The sequence below is a fragment of the Dermacentor andersoni genome, chromosome 2, assembly GCF_023375885.2.
Source record: "Dermacentor andersoni chromosome 2, qqDerAnde1_hic_scaffold, whole genome shotgun sequence".
Classification (NCBI taxonomy): Eukaryota; Metazoa; Arthropoda; class Arachnida; order Ixodida; family Ixodidae; genus Dermacentor; species Dermacentor andersoni.
The window spans coordinates 234,513,813-234,535,866 of record NC_092815.1 but is presented as its reverse complement, the minus strand read 5'-3'; the positions used below and the strand labels follow the sequence as shown (position 1 = coordinate 234,535,866).

Here is a 22,054-nt window from a genome sequence, read left to right as displayed (position 1 = left end):
TCAAACTTTCAGCCCTATGTCACAATCTCCTCAAAAGATCAAAGCGGAAAAGAATACCATCAGCAATGCTACCTGTGCTTTCTTCATTTTATCGCTTCCTTTTCTTTCAAATGCTCGCTACCTTGCACAAGTTACTGCGTCGCCTCATTAGCACAGTACCCACCTCTAACTTGTCAGCCTTCTTGTCAAAGTCAGTGGCCATTTCTTGAAAGATGGACTCCACACTTGCTTCTAGCTCATCAGGAGGAATGCGGCCAGATGCCTGGAGAGCAAGCGAAACAATCTTGTGGATTAACCTGGCGCTATGGCTCAGCACAATGCTGCCAGCTGCAGTGCTCAGAAATGAGCGGGCACACTACTTTTACACTGGCACAACAGCACACCTAACATTAGACATGTCTGAAGATCCCACCTAATGGCAACAAGAAACATGTACCTACATTGACATGTCCTGCTGTGCAGAGGCCTGCTAATGAGACAGACAACAATTGCCTGAGTGAACATTTTTTTTCTAAAAGCACGAAATTATTATTTGGACTTGTATGGAAGTTCACAGAGGCGAACATATTGTGCTCTCATTTTGCAACGTGCAGTTACATATTTCACTGCATTCTGAGAAAAAACTCAGCTCATATTGCTGTAGGTCTAGTCCCGGTGTGCCGTTGTACATAGAGTGCATGGGCTTGGGCCCATCACATTTACCAAGACCAGGAGGTAATTCACATGTGAGACATACTGTCATGGGTGGGTGCCACTACTGTTACACAAGAATGGTACCAGCCGCCGAGGACATTTTATGTCGTTAATGATTAGTGAGCAACATTAGCTGTACTGCATTTGAATATGAAAGAAAGTGCAGTTTAGCCAATTTATCTTATTTTCCAACTGAACTACTTGCAAAGGGACTCATTTGTTTCAAACATCAAGTAATTTGAGTTGCTTATTATGCTTTGCACTGTCATTTACCAGCCTCCTGGCACGGAGGAAGAATATTTAAGAGTTGAAACTCCAGTCAGCATGGGCGACCAGATAACGTCACAAAAATATGCGCTGACAGGGTGCATGCAGTGGTAGCACCTTGCGGCGTGTCATGCAAGCCACAGTGACAAAAAAATAATGCAGACGCCAAAGCATGCAGCTCAGGCGCGCTCCCTTCAGCGGAACCCGTGCCTTCCGCTCAAAGCAGATGACAAGCAGACGACACAGACGTTTGCTTCAGCAGGCACGCTGTAACATTGTATTTGTAGACCCTCAAGGCAAACAGCAACATTTTTTATCAGTATCTGTTAGAGGGCCGTAATACTAACAGCACTGCTAGGCACAAATTCCCTTCTGAATTTGCTAGACTAAGATGCGACCGCAGGTGTTTCGTTGAAAGCTGCAAAAGCAGGTACAAGTCTTGCAGGAAAAAGTGAGCATCTTTAGGGCTCTGAATGATCCTGAACGTCTGCAAGCACGGGCTGCGGCAATTCCTGGGGACGGCCGTCAGCTCACATTGAGAGATTACGTCTGCGAGAAGCACTTCACGAGCAACATGATGAGACAGGATAAATACTTTATGATTATGTTGCACTTAGTGTTACACTGACGATTTGTCCTGGCCCAAAGTATGAGCGCATGTCGTCACCTTGTCATGTCTTTTTATACCTCCCCCCTCCCCCCCCGTGCCATATCTCCTTGTATATAAGCGCCTTCTTTAACAGTATTAAACAGTTGGTAGTTTGCGCTACGTACGTCTACGTCCTTCACTTGAATCATCAGTGTAGCACGTAAGTGCAACATAATCATGAACGTCCACCAACTACCCCCTTCATTGCTTTACTAACGGGATAAATAGTATGGTGAGCTTAGAGGCAAGATAATCCTGGACCACCCGAAAAAAATCTTGACTGCGTCCAGAGGCTGTTCCCTGCATCTTTCTTTCATCTCCAGCATATGTGACATCCCCGAAAAAGAAGCGGACTCCCCGGGAAGCATCATCGAATATCAGTCATGCTCCAGTAAAAGATCAAGAATGAGTGTATACAACAAGTCAAGAACATGAACGACGGTGAATGAAAGCGATGTTCACACAGTGTGCGAGGCCCATGAGCTTGAGGAAAATCAACTTAGTCACATACTCGAAGAAATTGAGGGCACGTTTGCCTTCAATAAATGCCAGCAGCCATCGCGTGGGCATCAAACAATAGGGTCTCGTACAACTGGAAATTACAGATCGCCTTATTATAGTGGTCATCGAAAGGAATGCATGTTACTTTTTTACTCTGCTCAAATGGCTGAAGCGTAACACCAATTGCTGTCCAGGTTACCAGCACTAAAGAAGCGTGCGTGAGTGCCCTCAATAGAATCTTGTGCCAGGCAAGCAGCTGAACGTGAGCAACACATGCCTTGGCCTTGGCGACCGAAACAGCGGACCTTTTCTGGTCGCAGCAAAGAGCGGAGTTTCCACTCCTAAAGGTTTCTTGCTCCGTGCCTCCTGGTTAGCTCAGATAGCAGACAGACTGACCCAGAAAGGCAGCAGTGCCAGGTTCAAGCCCCAGAACAGGACAAATTTTCACTGAAATGAGATGTTTACTTTTCAAGAACACCAGAAAGGGTCGTTTTGAAGCATTCTGCTGCAGCCAAGTGGATGGAAGCTTGTTTTTTTTGTGTGTGTGTGTGCATAAAGTGCTCTCGTGCTACATTTTTCTCAACTTCACAAGATTCAAACTTCTGATGACTTTTGATAACTACAAGATAAATTTATGCTCGCTAAATGCCATGGTGAGCAGATATCAACTGCACTTAGATTATCGAAGACCATAAGAAGCAATCTCTCACCTTGTCCTGTAATGCGGTCTTGAGGTCATCCAGACATTTCTCTGTGAAGCTAAACCAGATATCATAGACTAGAAAAAAAAAAGGAAAGAAAAAGAGCTACACCTTCTGCTGACACCAAGCACATAAAACCACATGCCGACTAGGCCACTCATTAGGTCAGGTGCCACACCAGGTTGTTGGACGAAATAATCAAGTGGGCACTACCCAAAATTACAATGCATGCTGTAAATGCTCAAGATGAGACATATTAGTCAAATGCTGCATGTGATCTGGCAACAGATCTACTGGCGGTTCTTTGGCCTTATCGTGAGGTGTTGGTTTCACAGATTAGCACATCCACTACACTTCAGCACCACAGAAATTGATGAAGGATTAGAAATAAGCACAGCACACACTGAACTTCCGACTGAAGTATGATCGGACAGGTCAGACATGCAAATGTGATGACGCAATAATTCACACAGTCTTTCACCATAAACTAACAGCAAAGGCAGGGCACTCTACAGGTTCTGCCTCTTAAGTGAAAAATTTATCTGTGATGGGCCCCTCATTGAGTGCCATCGTAGCAGGTATGGCCTTGCCCACTATTCGAAACATTTTCCAGACAATTGAAATATAAATACAAATTATTAGTAAGTAACAAAGGACTTGCAAAGAACACTCCATGCAAACAGCACTCTTGGAACAAGGGGTGCAGGCTACTTTGAAATTGAAAATGGGGAGTGTGCACACGTTTGTGCAATTTATCATGCAATGCAGCATGTCAAGATATTTGCCATAGCAATGACGCAAGACTGTGGCCAAAAGCCCCACAACCCTTAGTTTGACAACTTAGAAAACTGCTCTCAGAAAACTGTACAATCACTCTGACCTCTCTTGATCTGGCCCCGTTTTTTTATTGTTTTTTTTTCCTGCTTACTGTAGGTGCCAGCACAATATCAGCAGACCACACTGCTACATGGTATAGTACTCCATCTCCCCTTTCTCCCATGTTTTCAGGAAATAGAATAAAATGTCTGAATTATTGACAGGTATAAGCGATTCCACTCTTTTGAGGAATGCCTCACACAGGCAACGATGTGACTTTGTACTGTACATGGGGAAAATGTAGCACTAAAATAATGAGTACAACACAATAGATATTACGACACAAGTACTTACTAACAAATGATAACTTAATCCTGCAATGAATGTTCTCCATACTATACATTTATTCCGTTTTCAGTTCTTTATTTGCCATATTTGTAAGTCTGCTGCTTTGCGATTTTGTGTTCTATTTTCTGAATAATTTATTTTCACTCTTACTTTTCTATAAGATATTCATCACTCTGAGCATATTATAAATTTTCATGCATGTGTATGCATGAAACAAAGATATGCTCGAAGTGGTAGCGCTGAACTTAGCGTCACAAGATGGTCGCTGCGCAAGCTGATGCCTCGTGGCCGGTGTGCTTTTATTTCTTGAATTTCATTATTTTCTTTTTTTTTTCCACATTGCGACAATGTGTCATTATTAATTACACTTTGGTGGCGCCTCTAGCACACAAAAGGAGCCGGGGGGATCACAGCTGGAATTCGAAATGGTCCACAGGTTTTGGGCTTGCCAACGCCTCCATGTCCCAGGGGTGTAACCACTGCACACAATCGCAACTATGTTCTGTTTTGAAAGAAGCAGTTTTAATATACATACGCACCAACACACCACTATGTGAAAGTAACCACTGTGCAACAGTGAATGGCACTATTTAACAACAGGATCAAAACATTCCTGTTTGAAAGCAATCTTACCATGTTTTTGCTGGCTTTCCAAAAATGGTAATTCGAACTTATTTAGCACCACAGATGGTTGGCTAACACACGTCTTTTCATTTTGCAATATGAAATGCCTCTATGATTTTTCTAGTTAGTTGATCCCTATGGTTCAAAAGAAGTGTGGTTTCACTCAAAAGCTGCAAGCGACCGCATATTGAATGATGCTCTATTATATGCGAATGAATGTCCCTCTCAAGTGACCTTTTGTGTTGCGACAACTGTGTATTCATAAAGCGACATGATAGGATGGCTTTTAAATAAGAATGTTTTGTTCCTGTTATCTAGTTAAATAGTGCCATTCACTGTTGCATGGTGTTGCGCTCGTGCATACATACATATTACCGTTGCTTTCTCGAAATAAAACGTAGGTACGAGTGCAGCGGTTGTCTTGTCGGTTCATTCTGCTTCTTTATGTCATGTTGCAGTGCAGTGCCTCACTTGTTAACATGATTGGTCACCAACTCGCTCAACAGTCAACATTTCATTTTTTTGGCATCATGTGGTTGTGTCTAACAAAAATTCGGGCTTTTATTTTCCCCTTCTTCCCATTGATGCACGGGTATAAGCAGACAAGGTGAAAAGATACGACAGTCTCGGCGTTGGCTGCCGCCATCGTCAGAACGCTCATGTTGTCCTAAAGATACGAACTAGAAGAGACGAGCGTATGCAGGACGACTTTGCCGGTTTTACCAACAAAACAAGGAGGGCGGGAGCTTTCACACAGATTTGCAGCACGCGGAACGGGAACTAAGTATCAGACTCAACTTTGATAAGCTCGGTAAGCAATCGCTGCAAAAGCAACGACCTTATCGCATCATGAGCAATTGCTCCACGCCTTCACATCATAAGATCCGGCCCAGTACGATCATACACCTTTCGCGACGCCACTGTCAAAGAAAACTACACAGTAATCTTCGGCTGCAAGTTGTACGACGGCGCCCGCAAACAAACTGCATCGGCTGCAGCGTTTTGAGCAAATGTTACCACCTGACCACAGCTAAAAAATTGCGGGGTTTTACGTGCCAAAAACACCTTACCATAGTCAACAATAATCTTGGGCGAGACGCCAAAATGCTGGACAGCGTAGCTGTTATCCGTCATGCTTCCGGTCGAAGGGAGCGCCAGCGCTCGTCCGAGCAGTACAATCGCTACTCTGAAATGCTGGGCGACCAGCTAGAGCTTAGAACTTAAGCTAGGGCCGTAAACCGTGCGAGCTGCTGCAAAATACGCGCGCTTCACACGTGGTAGCACCATAGAATAAATGGTAGCACACTCTCAAGTTCAACAAATGGCCACAGAGGGCGAAAAAATCGACCGCGCGCCGCTGCTAACAAAGTCAGCGTAGTAGAATCACCTCGGGACGCTTACGTTAGTTCCAACGTTTCCCGGTAGAGGCATCGTAATAAGCGGAAGAAACCTGCCATCAGTAACTACTTAAGAGGAAAAAACGAAATCAGGAAAGAAACCATTTATGATAACTCAAAGGGAAGCTCATTACTTTTCGAAGCGAGATCGGGATGCCTTAGAACACGCACCTATAAAGCGAGATATAAGAAGGAAGAAGAAGCATGTGCTTGCTGTGGTAAAGCTAGGGAAACGACGGAGCATATTTTATTAGAATGTGAAGACGTCTACCCAGCGGTCGATTTAGGTACCACTGGTTTTCTTGAAGCCCTTGGGTTCAGCGGGAGCAGTGGTAAAGCAAACAGGTCCGCAATATACATTAGTAAAAGGCGATTGGAGGATTGGTGGAAGAAAACTAGGGAAACGACAAAAGACGGAGACGTACAAAAGCACAGTTCGCAATAGGGGTTAAGAGAGTTTGGACGTGATAGTTCATAGTGTTTTTTTTTTTTTTTTTCATTGGTTAACGTAGGTAGGATATTAAGCAGCATAGTAGCAAGAGCTTGGTGGCGTAACCCACCGCCCCGTTCCAAAGGGGACGCTCATAACATCCATCCACCCATCCATCTAGTTTATCTTACAAACTTTCTCTTACAATTACCGAAGCATTTTTGTTACATAAAAAACAGGAGAAAATTATCTTTGCTAATTAGATGTTGTACTCTTTGTTAGTAAGTTTCTTGTTTCTTCGTCATTATAAACGCAAATAGCGTTCAGCATCATCGATTTTTCACGTGACTTCTGGCCTGGATTTAAAATTTTTACCGGTATTTTCGAGTGCACGGCGGCACGGATTCATTCGTTCGTACACTCAGACTGGCTGCTTCTTTGTTTCTAAAACTAGTTTCTTGCGCTTCGATGTCTCGCCTTATTTAACTTGGGGTGAAGTTACGTGCTTGCAAGTGGACATGTAAGCCCGGAAGTTGGGTTTCGGTCGTGAGCCATTCGGAACACGTCTGCATCGAAACGGGAGCTAAACTTTGCCGCGGCTGACAACGGCAATAACGGTGTGATTCGTCATATAATATCCGTCTCATTACCTTCCAGGCCGGCACAAGTTAACGAACTAGATCCTGCATTACATATGGGCAGTCAGGATCTCAGTTGCTGTTTCCTAAATAAACCTTTACTTGCGAGGCTGTCGTTCTACACACACAACCAGGAAAGAAAGAGCGATATCGGAACGCGCGTCTCATTTTTCATCTTGTTGTAGCCGTGGTCGTAGGTGACTGAGTAGCCTTATCAATATACATATTAAACTTCTTTTTCGAGTCCGCCGGCAACTTCTTTCGTACACAAAACGTAATAATCCTTTGGTAAAATGAAGTGAAAGTACAGAATTTAATGTATTAAACAGTTGCAAGCATGATAATTCACCCATATTTCGTACTTGTTGGTTCCAAATGTTCTTGCTGTTCAGTTTGTTTACCGTAGGGCATTTATTTTCGCAGTAGTGAAGCGGTGCATCACGTTCGTGCAGAAAAATAATGCATCAGTTCTAATAGCTTCATGACTCTCATGCATTTGCTTGTGGAACCAGCTGGTTCGAACATAAAAGAAAACACACGAGTTTGGTTAATCTGTGCTGTATCTCATGTGTCACCGTTCTGCCTCAACAGAGTCTATGCCAAGCACATCTTGGTCATCACACTAGCTCCTATCTGCACCAACAGGAAGGGGCTGGAGCCGAATTTGCAAGGCTTTTACACCACGAACAAAGAAGCGCATGCAGAAGAATATAAATGAGATATCAAGTCTGCAGAGGACTGTGTTAAGACTGAAAAGAGCTTGAGTCGCCATTCCACCAGCACGGACATTTGGCTGAGTCATCCAGGTAACTCAAAAAGGACTTTCTAGAAATTCTTCGTCTTCAGATGCACCTGCAACAGCACGGACAACGCTGGCCAAAAGATAGAATTCCGTCAGTTTGCCCTTAATCAGCTTCCTAGCCATGTCAATTCCGTTTGTGCCAAGTGTATTTTTTTTTCTGTAAATGTAAGCTTTTTCATTGCCCATTTTTGTTAGAGATCATTCATCCTCATCCAAACATAAAGGTCAACCGGTTCTTCGCTGATACTTAATACCAGTCACTGTCTAGTAGCCTAACATATCTGTAGCAGTATCTTCTAGTGTATGTTGTCATGCACAATTCCTCTCCTGAAATAGCTGATGCAGCGTCGGCATGTGTCTTGCATTAACCTACGCACTGTGTGCTATACACCATTTTACTTTTATTGATGCTTTTAGCCTTCAATGCTTGCAGAGCGGAGTGGCTTCTCTCTTGAATGCAAGCTTTCTCATTTTCCATATTCCTAGTCTCGTTGATGATTGCTCTTCTTCCTCGATAGCCTGGGTCTTTGAGCAAGCTACACTGAAATGTTTGATTGCAGAATCTGGTTTTGCTGCCCCACTTGGTTGTGGTAAATGTGTTACGTTTCTCGGATGTGGGTGCCTGGTCAATTGCATTGGTAAGCAGTCCCTCGTGGTACGCATTTGCTCCTGCAGTCGGCAAAGCGACATAGACTCCCAGCAAACACACACCTTACCGGTGCTCCCCGTTCGTTCTTGCCTGCTGCAGCCGTGGGCAAATTGTGCTTGTGGCCTACCTCGGCCATGATTTGCTCAATACGGAGACCAGCATAGGTGCTTACATGGTTTGAAGTGTATGAAGTTGATGGCCGTATGAGTGGAAAGGCCCACAAAAATGGCAGCCGAAGGTGATGCCCAAAAAAGCGACTTGTGCACATTGAGGCAAAGTGGGACACAAAGTGTGAGCCACACATTAGCGGCCCTCGAAAGAAAATAAATGTGCAGGTTGGAAAGGAGTTAATGCTAAAATGCGGGGTAGTCCATGTCGCTGTGTTGGTTGCTGCAGCAGATGCCTGCGTCACCTGATTGCTTTGCAATGGAAGTTGCTCATCTTCAACAGCAACTGTTGGTTCAAATAGGTGCGAGTTTCTGTCCAATCTGCTTGTACCGCTGGTTGTCGCATGTTACCAGACCACCACATGCGACAAAGGCAAGCATTATGCCTGTAAGATGGTTCGTAGCGAATGTATAATGTATTGTCTGAACCTCATGCGGTGACTGATTGCTGTTTAATTTTGCTGTTATGTCACTTGGTTACGGTTGCAGTGTTATCTTTTTTGAATATTGCGGCCTGGTCGGTTGCACTGGGAAGCAGTCTCTCGAAGTAAGCATTTGCTCCTGCAGCCTGCACAGCGACATAGACTCCAAATTTACACACACCGTGATTTGTGCTCCTCGTTCACCCTTTCCTGCTGCAGCCATGGGCAAATTGTGCCTCTGGCCTTTCTCGGCTGCGATTAAGCACGAACGGAGACCAGAATATGTGCTTACACGGTCGGACGTGCATGAAATTGGGTGGAAAGGCCCGCAAAAGTGGCTGATGAAGGTGATGCCCACGAAAGCGACTTGTCCATATTAAGACAATGTGGGACACCAAGTGTGAGCCACACATTAGCGGCCTCCGAAAGAAAAGAAACATGCAGGTTGGAAGGGAGTCAATGCTAAAATGATGGGTAGTCCATGTCGCTGTGTAGGCTGCGGCAGCAGATGCCTGCGCCACCCAATTGCTTCGCACTGCAAGTTGCTCATCTTTAACAGCGACTGTTGCTGCAAACAGGTGGGACACTCTGTCCAATCTGTTTCTGCTGCTGGTTGTCGCTCGTTACTAGACCACCACGTGCGACGAAGGCAGGCACTACGCCTGTAGGTAGGCGGCTGAATGTACCCTAAGAGACCTGTGTATGTGAATGCTCACTGTTGCCATATGGTGTGGTGAACACAAATATGCCGCGGATAAGCCGCGGTGCTGCCAGCGCGGCACAGAGCCGAGAGAAAGGCTTCGAGGTTGTCGAAGTAAACAGGGAAGTGAGAAGTTGTGGTGGTTTTAAACGAGATGGGGTCCACTTCAATTACAGGCTAGCACGAGAAGTGGGCTGGTGACTTGGGGGTCGCGCTGTTGCTTTTTTAGGAGGCCCGCGAGCGCACAGGAGGTCAGAGTAGGTAGTAATAAAGAAGGCCCCCTAGGGGAACATCAGAAGAGCATCGCCGTCGATAACAGAAAAAGGAGGAAAGCAAGAACAAGAGCTCGCCATGCAATAGGCTACATAAACATGCAGGGCGGCAGAAGAAAGGAAAAGTGGGCAGAGATTGAGGAGCAGTTACATAGAGAACAAATAGGGGTGTATGCGGTTACAGAAAGGCACCTTAGAGACTCAGAAGAGCCGCCAGTTATTGAGAATTATGTATGGGAAGGGTGCAACAGAACTAAGTCGGAAAGAAAGGGAGGGGGAGTCGGAATGCTCATCCATCAGGGAGCCAAATGGAAAAGAGTAAATTCACAATGTCAAGAGCATCTTTGGTTATCAGGTACAATGAGTGGGAAAGAAACTTGGCTTGGAGTTACGTATTTGTGGACCGGAATAAATTGCACAGAGAAAAATAAAGAGTTAGTGGAATGCATAAGCGCCGATATTAGGGGTTTCGGGAATGGTGCTGAGATAGTCCTATTAGGTGACATGAATGCCCACATACAGGATTTAGATGGCTATACCGACAATAACGGGAAGTCAATGCTAGACCTTTGCGAGCAACATAACCTCGTGATCGTGAATACAGGGCCTAAGTGTGAAGGACACATCACGTGGGAAGTGGGAAACCGGCAATCGACCATTGATTACTGTCTGATGACAGAAGGAATGCATGATAAGTTGAGAGAAAGTGTCATCGATGAGGAAGGGTTTAGCAGCATAGGGATCGAGTGACCATAAACGCATCATTTTGAAAATGGGATATGTTGTTGGGAAAGAGAGCAACGAAAGCAAAATGGCTAGTCCAAATTTGAACGCTGAACAAATAGCAAATATAGTCACTAGAGTGGAGGAAGAAATTGGCAAGTCGCCAAGTAAGGGGTGGGAATACGGTGAGCTTCTAAGTGTAGTAATGACAGAAATACGGAAAGAGAAACAACATGTTCATTGGAAAGGAAAAAAGAAACCGAAAAGCTGGTGGAACAAGGACATACGAGAAGCCATCACCGAACGACAGAAAGCATCTCGAGAGCACAGGCAGGCAAAGAAGGCGCAGTTGCCACAGGATGAAGTAACTAGTAAATGGGAAATATACCGGGAGAAAAAGTCTATGGTTCAAATACTGGTGCAAGCAAAATTAAAAGGTGAAAGTGAACGTTGGTTGTCAGAAATACGTGAGAAAAAGAAGGCCGCACCTAGAATATTTTGGAATCACATAAAATTATTAGGCAGGAAGGCAACAACAATACAACAACATATCCTAGACGAAGATGAAAACAGACTGGAAGGAGAAGCAGCAATAAATTACATCCAAAAAGTAACAGCCGAATCTTTCCAAGGCAAGGACAAGGTTGTATTTGAAGAAAAAAAGAGCATGAAAGAGACCCAAGGGGGAAAGGAGCTAGTGCTTACAAATTTACACTGGAAGAAAGCGGAAGAGAAAATTCCTAAGCGCACAGCCACAGGGCTAGACGAGGTTCCCGTTAGGCTGATAAATGAACTGGGACCAAAAAGTAAGGAAGCTCTCGTGAAAGCAGTTGAAAAAACTTTAAAAGATAGACGAATACCAGACAGTTGGCGACAAAGTAGAATGAACTTAATTTATAAAGGTAAGGGGGAGAAAGACAGAATTCACTCGTATATAGACCGTTGACCATTACATCGGTAATATACAGGCTAGCAATGCAGGCAATCAAATTAAAGCTTCAAGCATGGGCAGAAAATAATGGCATTTTGGGAGAGCTTCAGAATGGCTTTAGAATAGGTAGGCGTTTGGATGATAACTTGTTTGTTCTTACTCAGTGTATTGAAATATCAAAAGCAGAAAGCAGACCGTTGTATGTGGCCTTTTTGGACATTACAGGAGCATACGACAACGTAGACCGCAGCATTTTGTGGGATATTCTGGAAGGGGATGCTTAGGCAACGATTGTATACAGCTTTTGAGAGAGATTTACCTAGAAAATACTGTTTGCGTTGAATGGGAAGGGATGAGGAGCGCGGAGAAAGTTCATATCAACAAGGGACTGAGGCAGGGGTGCCCTTTATCCCCGCTGCTGTTTATGATGTACATGGTGAGGATGGAGAGGGCGCTAGAAGGAAGTAATATCGGGTTTAATCTCTCTTACAAACAGGCAGGTACAGTAATAGAGCAGCAACTCCCAGGTTTATTTTATGCGGACGTCGACGACATTGTGTTGCTCGCAAACAAGCAAAGTGATTTGCAACGTCTGGCTAATATCTGTGGACAGGAAGGCAACAATTTAGGTTTGAAATTTAGTGTTAGAAAATCAGGTGTTATTGTATTCAATGAAAACAGTGAACAGACAGTGGAGATACAGGGCCAAGAAATACCTCGGGTAACAGAATATAAATACCTTGGTATATGGATAAACGAAGGCAACGGATATATGGAAACACAGGAAAAAACCATAACAGTCAAGGGGAAGAGAAATGCAGCCATAATGAAGCACAGAGCGCTATGGGGATACAATAGGTACGAGGTCCTCCGAGGTATGTGGAAAGGGGTAATGGTTCCAGGACTTACTTTTGGAAATGCGGTTGTTTGTTTTAAATCAGGGGTACAATCAGGACTCGACGGGAACGAAAGGTTAGTGGGTCGCCTCGCATTGGGCGCTCACGGGAAGACTACAAATGAAGCTGTGCAAGGGGATATGGGCTTGACTAGTTTTGAATAAGTGAGGGAAGCTCGCGGTAAAATTGAGTATGAAGAATGGCTGAGGAATATGGAGACAAGTAAATGGGCTGGGAGAGTGTTCAGGTATCTGTACAGGCAAAACATTGATTCACAGTGGAGGAAAAGAACTAGGAAGCTTACCAGCAAGTATGCGGCCTGTGGGGTGGGCAACACAGCAACAAAGAAGGTCAAGCGGAAAGTCAGAGAGGCTGAATTAATCTCATGGGTGGCGGCAATGGAAAAGAAACCTGCCATGAGTAACTACTTAAGGGGAAAAAACGAAATTAGGAAAGAAACCATTTATGATAACTCAAAGGGAAGCTCATTACTTTTCGAAGCGAGATCGGGATGCCTTAGAATACGCACCTATAAAGCGAGATATAAGAAGGAAGAAGCATGTGCTTGCTGCGGTAAAGCTAGGGAAACGACGGAGCATATTTTATTAGAATGTGAAGACGTCTATCCAGCGGTCGATTTAGGCACCACTGGCCTCCTTGAAGCCCTTGGGTTCAGCGGGAGCAGTGGTAAAGCAAACAGGTCCGCAATAGACATCAGTAAGAGGCGATTGGAGGATTGGTGGAAGAAAAGTAGGGAAAAGACAAAAGACGGAGACGTACAAAAGCACAGTTCGCAATAGGGTATCAGAAAATTTGGACGTGGTAGTTCATAGTGGGTTTTTTTGTTTTTTCATTGGTTAACCTAGGTAGGATATTAGGCAGCATAGTAGCAAGAGCTTGGTGGCGCAAGCCACCGCCCCGTTTCAAAGGGGACGCTCATAACATCCATCCATCCACCCATCCAGAGCCGACCGTAGCCAGCCGGCTGCCGATAGAGGGCCGGCGCACAAAGAATAAAGATTAGTTGGCACCGAGACTCCAAGCCCCACGCCTGGTCTCTGCTTTCCTCGCGCGTGCCAATAATTGGTGACCCAGGCGTGATCGCCATGAACCAGCCAAGCGACGCCGACAGCCCCACGGTAGCCGTACTTGATGTCAAGCTACCTCCGTTTTGGACTGGCGACCCGGAACTTTGGTTCGTGCAAGTTGAGTCGCAGTTCGCTGCACGCCGCATCACTGCTGAGAGCACCAAATACCACCACGTGGTGGGCAGCCTCCCGCCTGCGATGGCCAGCGATGTGCGGAACCTACTGCTAACACCACCCGCAGAGAACGCCTACCAGACGCTAAAAGAGACATTGATTCGCCGCGTCACACCTACAGAGCCCAAGCGTCTCCAACAGCTACTGCGGGAGGCCGAACTTGGCGACCGCCGACCCAGCCAGTTGCTACGCCACATGCAACAACTGGCCGGCGACGCGACAGCAAGCGACGGTCGCTTAGTGCGGGAACTGTTCGTGCAAAGGCTTCCCACAAGTGTACGGATAGGCCTCACGGCGTCGGGCGAGGCAGATCTTGCCAAGACGGCCGAGCTCGCCGACAAACTCATGGCTGTCGCCGTGCCCACAGTCGCTTCGGTGCACGCAGACGCACCGTCCGCCAATTCCTTGCAAGAGATGCGAGAGGAAATTTCTCGCCTCGCAGACACCGTCGCAGCGCTGCACTCGAGCGGAAACCAGCGGCCACGACAGCGTACCGCATCACAACCACAACAACGTAGGGTGTGCTGGTACCACCGCAAATTCGCAATAGGGTATCAGAAAATTTGGATGTAGTAGTTCATAGTGGGTTTTTTTTTTTTTCATTGGTTAACCTAGGTAGGATATTAGGCAGCATAGTAGCAAGAGCTTGGTGGCGCAAGCCACTGCCCCGTTCTAAAGGGGACGCTCATAACATCCATCCATCCATCCATTCGGCAACGCTGCACGGAACTGTGTGTCGCCCTGTGAAAATTCGGGAAACGCCCCAGGCCAGCACTGAGGGTGACCAGTGCACCCGCCCCGCCGGACAGTCGCCCATCGGTTTTATTCCTGACCGATCACGAAAGAGGTGCTCGTTTCCTGGTCGACACAGGGGCGGAAGTTAGTGTCGTGCCGGCGTCGCCAGCCGACCGCAAACGACCGTGCGCTGAACCGTTGCAAGCTGTCAACAATACGACGATACCGACGTACGGGCAGCGCTCCCTCTCGCTGGACTTGGGCCTCGAGAGGATGTTTCGGTGGATTTTCGTCGTGGCTGACGTAAAATTTGCCATCCTGGGAGCGGACTTCTTGCGCAACTTCGGACTGCTTGTCGATGTCCGCAACCGGCGTTTACAGGACCCCCTGTCACAAGAAGTGCGCGGAAGCCAACCAGGCATCCACCCCTCAGCACCACGCTCGTAGCACCGCCGGGCGCTACACGATTCACCGGCATCCTCCGCGATTTCCCCCAACTGACGCGGACCCCGAAAGAAAAGAAACGTGCAGGTTGGAAAGGAGTCAATGCTAAAATGATGGGTAGTCCATGTCGCTGTGTAGGCTGCGGCAGCAGATGCCTGCGTCACCCGATTGCTTCGCAATGCAATTTGGGCATATTTAACAGCGACTGTCGCTGCAAACAGGTGGCACACTGTCCAATCTGTTTCCGCTACTGGTTGTCGCTCGTTAACCTGACCACCACGTGCGACGACGACGGTGAGGCGTTTACGAGCTCGCGTCAATGATTCCAGCGTATCTCGACAGAAGCGTTTCCCCGCAGGCCGGCTGTACCCGGTTTGGAGGAAAACCGGATATGACGTCGGCCAGTAGCGTTCTCTCTGCCCCCAGATAGGTACCAGTGTTGCCAGGTTTGGCTATATATAGCCAAATTGGGCTACAGCAAAAAATTTTTGGCGTCGACTTGGGTGAGTTGGCTACGTGGCTATATTTGGGCTACTGAAAATGTGCGACTTGGCTTTGTTTGGGCTATGAGTGGCACTTTAATCCACGCTTCAGAGGTGACTCTCATAGAGTAGAAACAAAACTTGAAGGCTATGTTTTAGCTGGCTGAGCCAGCAGCGCGGCTGTGCGTGTGTGCGCGAAATGCCCCCCCCCCCCCCCGCCCCACTCCCCCTCAGTGCATCATTCTTTGAGCCGATGATTTTATCCTTCACGAACATAAATTTACACCGCGCTTCACCGTGCTAGCATTTACTCCAGCAATGTTGTCTCGTCTTCGTCTTATCCCGACACCCTATCACCGTGCATTGGGATGAGCCTGGGAGTGGAGGGTGTTTCACAGTGCACTGTACTAACAGAGAGAAACGGAGAGCAATATGGTTGGGCCATCGTGGCGCCGACATGAAAGAAGGGAATCCTGGGTAAATGACACGCTCCAGTGTGTCCAAGGCGAAGGTGTCTGGTTGAAGTATCGCGCTGGGCACAGTTTTCGACATAGTCCGCGTTTCCCACGGTAAGCTTTTTATTGCCATTTTCCTTTGCATGTGAAATGAACTTTAATGCGACAGACTTTAAGGGCCCCGTGTCGCAGCACATCCGGCGTCAACGCCGTTGCCGTATGAAAAAATGGCACCGAACAACGTAGGCCCTTCGGCTGGCGCATATGCATTACTGAAGTAATTGATTTTCTCAAAGTAAAACGCGTCAGAAAATTCGTAAAATACGACTTATACTCACTCTATAGACATGCTAGCGTCGAATTGTAATTTGATTATACGAGAAAACATATGTTTGTTACGCGGAACCTTGAACACAAACCCCTTTTCCAGCGGCTGTTAGACATCTTAGTAGGGTGGGGGGGGGGAACGATGGTTTGGGCTAGTTAGTTTTCCATGAGACTGAGTGGTGCAGCGGGAAGCAGGAAAGGGGACACAGGAAAAAAAACGAGGACAAGTGGTTACTGTCAAGTAGGAGCGGCGCGCCCCGCTCGGTTCCATGCAACACCATCCAGATGGCACTCGCCTCCGCAGCAGCGGCGGCGCCTGCCATGCGAGTGGAATGAAAAAAAAAGAACCAGAAAGCTCGCCTTCATGCATATTGTTCGCCGCCAGCGTTTGCAGGTAAACATTGTGGTTGCATACGCTGCAGTTGCCGGGAAGCGTGAGAAGCAGTCAGGGATCTTTTAATGCTATCACATTCCACACTTAAATGTGAATATTGAAGAGCTGAGAGCCAATTTTCATGGTACATATTTTTAATGCAATGGAAAGTTTGCTAGTCAGAGTGTGTAATCATGAAGTGGTAACGCGGAAAGCGCCGTGGAACATTTTTTTATCTGCAGTGAGGATGTAGTCTTTCACTGGCAACTTGGTGGCAGCGGTGGCAGGTCAGCGCGATAGTGATTTTACGCCGGCATTAGTGGGAGGCAGACGACAAGTCCGGCCGTAAGTGTGTCAAAGTAGTTTGTCTAACGATTCGACGTTCCTGCGATTCATGTTTTCCGAAGTGTTAAGTACTTTTGCGGTAATAGGCTACGTGTTTCCATTGTTTCCTGCCCAACTGCTTTGGTATTTAAACAGTCAAAGCGAAACCAATCGAATTGAAAACGAAACGACGATTTTACGCGTGATACGCAGTTCACCGTGTTGCCGTAGCCATGCGTGCGCTTTTGATTTCTGAAGCATAGAATAAAGCGGAAGTGTCTAATACTATAGCAACTGCAATTTTAAGCAATAATTATGTTGTACTAAATACCAGCCGACTTACTTACAGTAATCGCATAGACTACATTCGAAGTACCAAGATTTCATTGCCAGGCCTAGCCACTTTCTGGCCTTTTAGATATTCTTTGCCAATTTATTATTATAATCCGTACATCAGTCCCGAACAGCGTGCCTGTTTCTATCGCCATAAATCATGATCAGTTCATTTCCATCAACGTCCGACAACACTTTCTGACCAGTTGTCCTCCAAGCGTCCTCCAAGTTTTTGTTCGTGCTTCCATTCGAGAGTCATTTCGATAGGTTCTCCCTCAGCAGCGATTCGCTGGAACTTGAGTTGCCGGGGCGAACAAAAAAAAATGTTGTGTGTGCAAGCATCATGTAGCTGTCGTGGAAGGATCGACATTTGGGCGAGTTGGTACTGGCTGAACATTTTGAAGGGGCAGCGCAATATGACGAAGACACAAGGCAGAAACACACAAGACGGTGCTGATCTCACAACTAACTTCATTCGAAGGCATTCACAAACTGATGCACACATTCCTGTGTTTTTCTTTCGAGGAATCCGTTTGGGTTTCCTTTGTAGCAGTTGCTACAAACGGGTGGATGTCTGATTTTGCCTTTAATCATTACTTCTCTCCACCTTGCGGGTTTCCGCAGAACAACTACGTCAAACACTTGCCTTTGCTTCGTGTTGTCGACAAATTCGACTTCGCCCTGCCATCTGCTAGCCGCCTGGTTAGCTCAGATGGTAGAGCGGCTGCCCCGGAAAGGCGGTGGTCCCGGGTTCGATTCCCGGACCAGGACGAATTTTTCTTCATCTATGAGGCTTTTCCTTTCGAGGAAACCGTTTGGGTTTCCTTTGCAGCAATTGCTAAAAACGGGTGGATGTCTGATTTTCCCTTCTTTCATGATGTACGCAACCTATGGCCACGTGCTCTCCCATCGATGGTGTCATTATCAGTGCGCAGGCAAAAAAAAAAACGCAAAACCCTGTAATCTAATGCTACGCTATGAGACGGCTTAAAAATTCAAATTCACTGCCATGCAAATTTAATGATGGCATGCTTACACAATGTGTCCCTTTTTTTCTGATATAGTAGGCCTCAATAATCTCCCTCGTGCTCTGATTTCTATGCGCGGATTTCTAGGCCCAGGCTGCCTCTACTCATTTTGGGAAAGGCTGTACTGTTAAGCATACTTCCCTGTCTGTCCACTGTAGAATGGGAGTTGTTTCCGAGCTTCCATTTTCCTGCGGTCACATCTATATCGGCCAAACAGGTTGTTGCCTGAACGTTAGAGTGTCTGAGCATAGGCGCTCGCTAACGGGTGATGCCTACTCACATGTCGCGCGGCATTGCTCTGAGAAAACACCACACTACTTTCCGCGCATAGAAATCAGACCACGAGTGAGATTATGGAGGCCTACTATATCAGGAAAAAAGGGTCGCGTTGTGTAAGCACGCCATCGTTAAATTTGCATGAGAGTGAATTTGAATTTTTAAGCCGCCTCATAGTGTAGCATTAGATTACAGGGTTTTGCGTTTTTTGCCTGCGCACTGTTAATGACGCCATCGATGGGAGAGCACGTGGCTATGGGTTGTGTACATAAGTTTGTACATGCCTTCGAATGAAGTTAGTTGTGAGATCAGCGCTGTCCTGTGTGTTCCTGCCTTCTGTCTTCGTCATATTGCGCTGCCCCTTCAAGATGTTTAGCTGTTGTAGATGTCAAGGCTCGACCGTCACAGCATCACGGACATTTTTTTTACGACGGGTTGTACAAAAAGCGATTACCGTAGTCGAATGTGAAAATGTATATACAGATAAAACTAAAAATAACAATGGCTATATTGGGCTACAAGTTTGTTTTGCTCTTTTTTGTGTTTGGCTACATTTGGGCTACAGTTTCTCTAGTTTTGGGCTACGCCATGTCCGACCTGGCAACACTGATAGGTACTTGTACGCCTAGGGAAAGACGCTGCTAGGTGCTGCTGCTAAATCCCTGTGGTTTCTGCCGGCTCACGTAGGTTGACGTTCACGTGGTCTTCTTACCCCTCGCTGGATCGTGTTCAATCATGCCTTCCTTGCGCGGTGTCATTGTCGGCGACAGTCAGGTTAAATTCTTAAATAGGTCGCGCCTGCGCCTAATTGAGTCAATTAAAACCTGCACATTCAGTTTTGCTGGCTACAATGCAGTGCGGCTGGCGAGAGCGGTCTCCACGATGCGCTTCGAGCGTGTCGATTTCGCCGTTGTTTATGTTGGCGGAAACGACCTTGACAGCAACGTGGATCCACAAGAAATATGCGACAACATAAAGGTAAGTCTACTGAAATCACAAAATTCTAAACACATAGTTGTGATTTCTTTTAAATTTTAGGCCTTGGTTGTTCAACTCCAACGAGACGTGGCCCCCGTCGTGCTTGTTTTCAAGGTGCTCCCGCGCTGCCTAGAAGATGCTGATGCGGAGCAGAAAATTAAAAAGCGTCGCTTGCTTAACCGCAAATTGACGGCTACGCTGAAGCGCATGCCGTGTCTGCGGATTTTTAACCCCGAGGTATGCACCCCCTTTTTCCAGCGGCATGCCGTTGCATACCGTCCGGAGCATGCTTGGCTTATTTTTGACTCGGTTGAAAATGTTTTACTTTTTGTCGCTGCTCGCTGCGGTAGAAATGCAGACCGTTTGTCGTAGTTGTGTCTCCATTACAGAATCGCATTACTGCGGTGAACAAAGCAAGTGTTGAGGTACATACTGTGCGCACTTCACCCTTTGTTGGACGGTCGGAAATATTAGTCCCACTTTTCAGAGCAACTTCGCTACTCTGTAGCGGTGAAGTGTAATTCCAACAATTGAACATTCCTGTGTGGATATATGTTTCTGAAACACTTTAAGCACATTTTTTTCGTCCATTTCTTTGTCAAACAACGCGATAGAGCGATTGCGCAGATTTACATCCCTTTCTACAATGTTTAGTTTATTCTATCGCCTTCCTTCAAACCACCATAGCGGCAAATGGACTCTTTTGATCGAAATTCCGTGTTTTCATAATAGCTGGATTTTGGTGCAGTTAGATGCCTAAATTTCTCGTGCCCACAGCTACCAAAACAGGTGATCAAATTATTAGCATCGCGAACAAATCACATTGCTACATATGAGAACTGCATAGCCCTCAAGGATTTTCAAGAAGCATATTTTTTCTAAGAACCCTTGCGATATTGGAAAGCCCTGAATGAGGATTCTCATACAAAGCATGCTGGATAAGTATAATGAAAACTTGCACAAACTTCATGTATAATGTACTGGCTACTCTGGCTGCTTGTAATCAGATTGCAGGTGACCACGAGTAGGTAGAAACGAGCCTTGAGGCTGTATAGTGGGACGTATTCCCACCTTTTGCTATTACAGAATCGTCGGCTTTGAGATTTTACGTTATGTGAAAAATACTTCACAAAAAAAAAGCACTTGTAATGTCTTGGACACAAAGCAATCGGTTCTCTGCTTGCGTCCATGAAAGGGTTAAGATGCACACACTATTCAAAGGTAAAACCATGTTCATAGTTTCTAAAACGAAACCCTCTTTGACTCTTCCTTGATCAGTGGGTGGTGGCTGCTGCAGTCCTGCCAATATTGGTCACTGTGTCTGGCACTGGATATGCGCTACTTGGCATGTGTCCAAACAGGAACTTGGATTACCGGTTAAGTGCAGCTCAACATGTACCACTGGGTAGACAAGTAGAACAAGAGACAAGAAATTAAGTATACAACAGAAAATTTAAAAAGTCAGCCACAGATAAGTCTGAAAGCCAGACTCAAAGGCAGTCGAGTGTGGACAAAAATGAACTAGAGACCAGGGCATGCATTGAGTGTTGAGCTATAGAAGTGAACGAGTAATTACATTTTACTGAACATTACAAAGGCTTCACTTATAACCGATTTTCACGTATGCATGGAATCTGCTAACTTTTCTATGCAAAACTCTACCGAAAAGGATACATTGCATCAATTGGTTAATAAATTTTCTAGCATATTTTCTTGTTTTCAGCCAACACACACATCCCCGTTATATGAAACAGATCACTGTAGATAGATGCCACAAGCATATTACAAGAACTGTGAATTGGAAGCTGTTAGCTACCTGTGGCACAAAGTCATGCTACATTTGTGTGCACATTGACTTCATATGTTTTACTAATTTGACTGGCTCCTATTACGCTCAGACTGGATAGCAATAACACACAGGCCACCTTACGTTTGAGCTACTTGAAAGCCTGCGAAAGCTGAAGGTACATTCATGAAAGTTCATAAGTCCAGGGCATTAGTGAAAATTTTAAACCTTTTCTGTTACAGCCGTGCGCTGTCAGAAGTGTCTCAATGCATTGCATTGGTTGAACAGGCACGTATTGGCTGTACCACTTGGATTTCAGCGTGCATGCGTAAGCTGGATAAAAAAATTCTACCATATATTGCATCCAAACTTTTGCTCACGAGTGGAAAATGCTGTTTCTGTTGTAATAGATGTGGCTTGCACACAAGGCATGTGCATGCTAAATTTCTGGGTAAAAAAAAAAGCAAAGCTATGCTGCATGAACAGAAGGTGCTGCAGCCACATAACCTGACCTTTGATCTTCATTGCGCTCACATTGAAGGGATGGAACTAAGCGAATGTCTTTTAAATGCTTGATTTCAGCCAGTTAAATTTGCCAACACAGGGATTCAAACCATGGGTGTCC

At 45.9% G+C, this 22,054-nt stretch overlaps 1 protein-coding gene and 1 non-coding gene across 3 annotated transcripts in view; one reads left to right on the top strand and one right to left on the bottom strand.

Annotated features, from left to right (window-relative positions):
* LOC129387044 (uncharacterized) overlaps window positions 1-5,912 on the bottom strand; it is a 43,382-nt gene extending 37,470 nt beyond the window's left edge. The window contains exons 1-3 of one of the 2 annotated variants that reach the window (XM_055075724.2): window positions 5,670-5,912; window positions 2,821-2,888; window positions 164-262 (exon numbers count right to left, since the gene is read on the bottom strand). In XM_055075724.2, the coding sequence (XP_054931699.1) occupies window positions 164-262; window positions 2,821-2,888; window positions 5,670-5,733 (231 nt within the window). In that variant the 5' untranslated portion in view covers window positions 5,734-5,912. The remainder of the gene's footprint in view (window positions 1-163; window positions 263-2,820; window positions 2,889-5,669) is intronic. The other variant, XM_055075725.2, reaches the window with a different exon arrangement.
* A 12,146-nt stretch (window positions 5,913-18,058) lies between these two features.
* Window positions 18,059-18,133, top strand: TRNAS-GGA (transfer RNA serine (anticodon GGA)). Its single transcript has one exon. It is a non-coding gene; the product is annotated as a tRNA-Ser (tRNA).
* The last annotated feature ends 3,921 nt before the right edge of the window (window positions 18,134-22,054 follow it).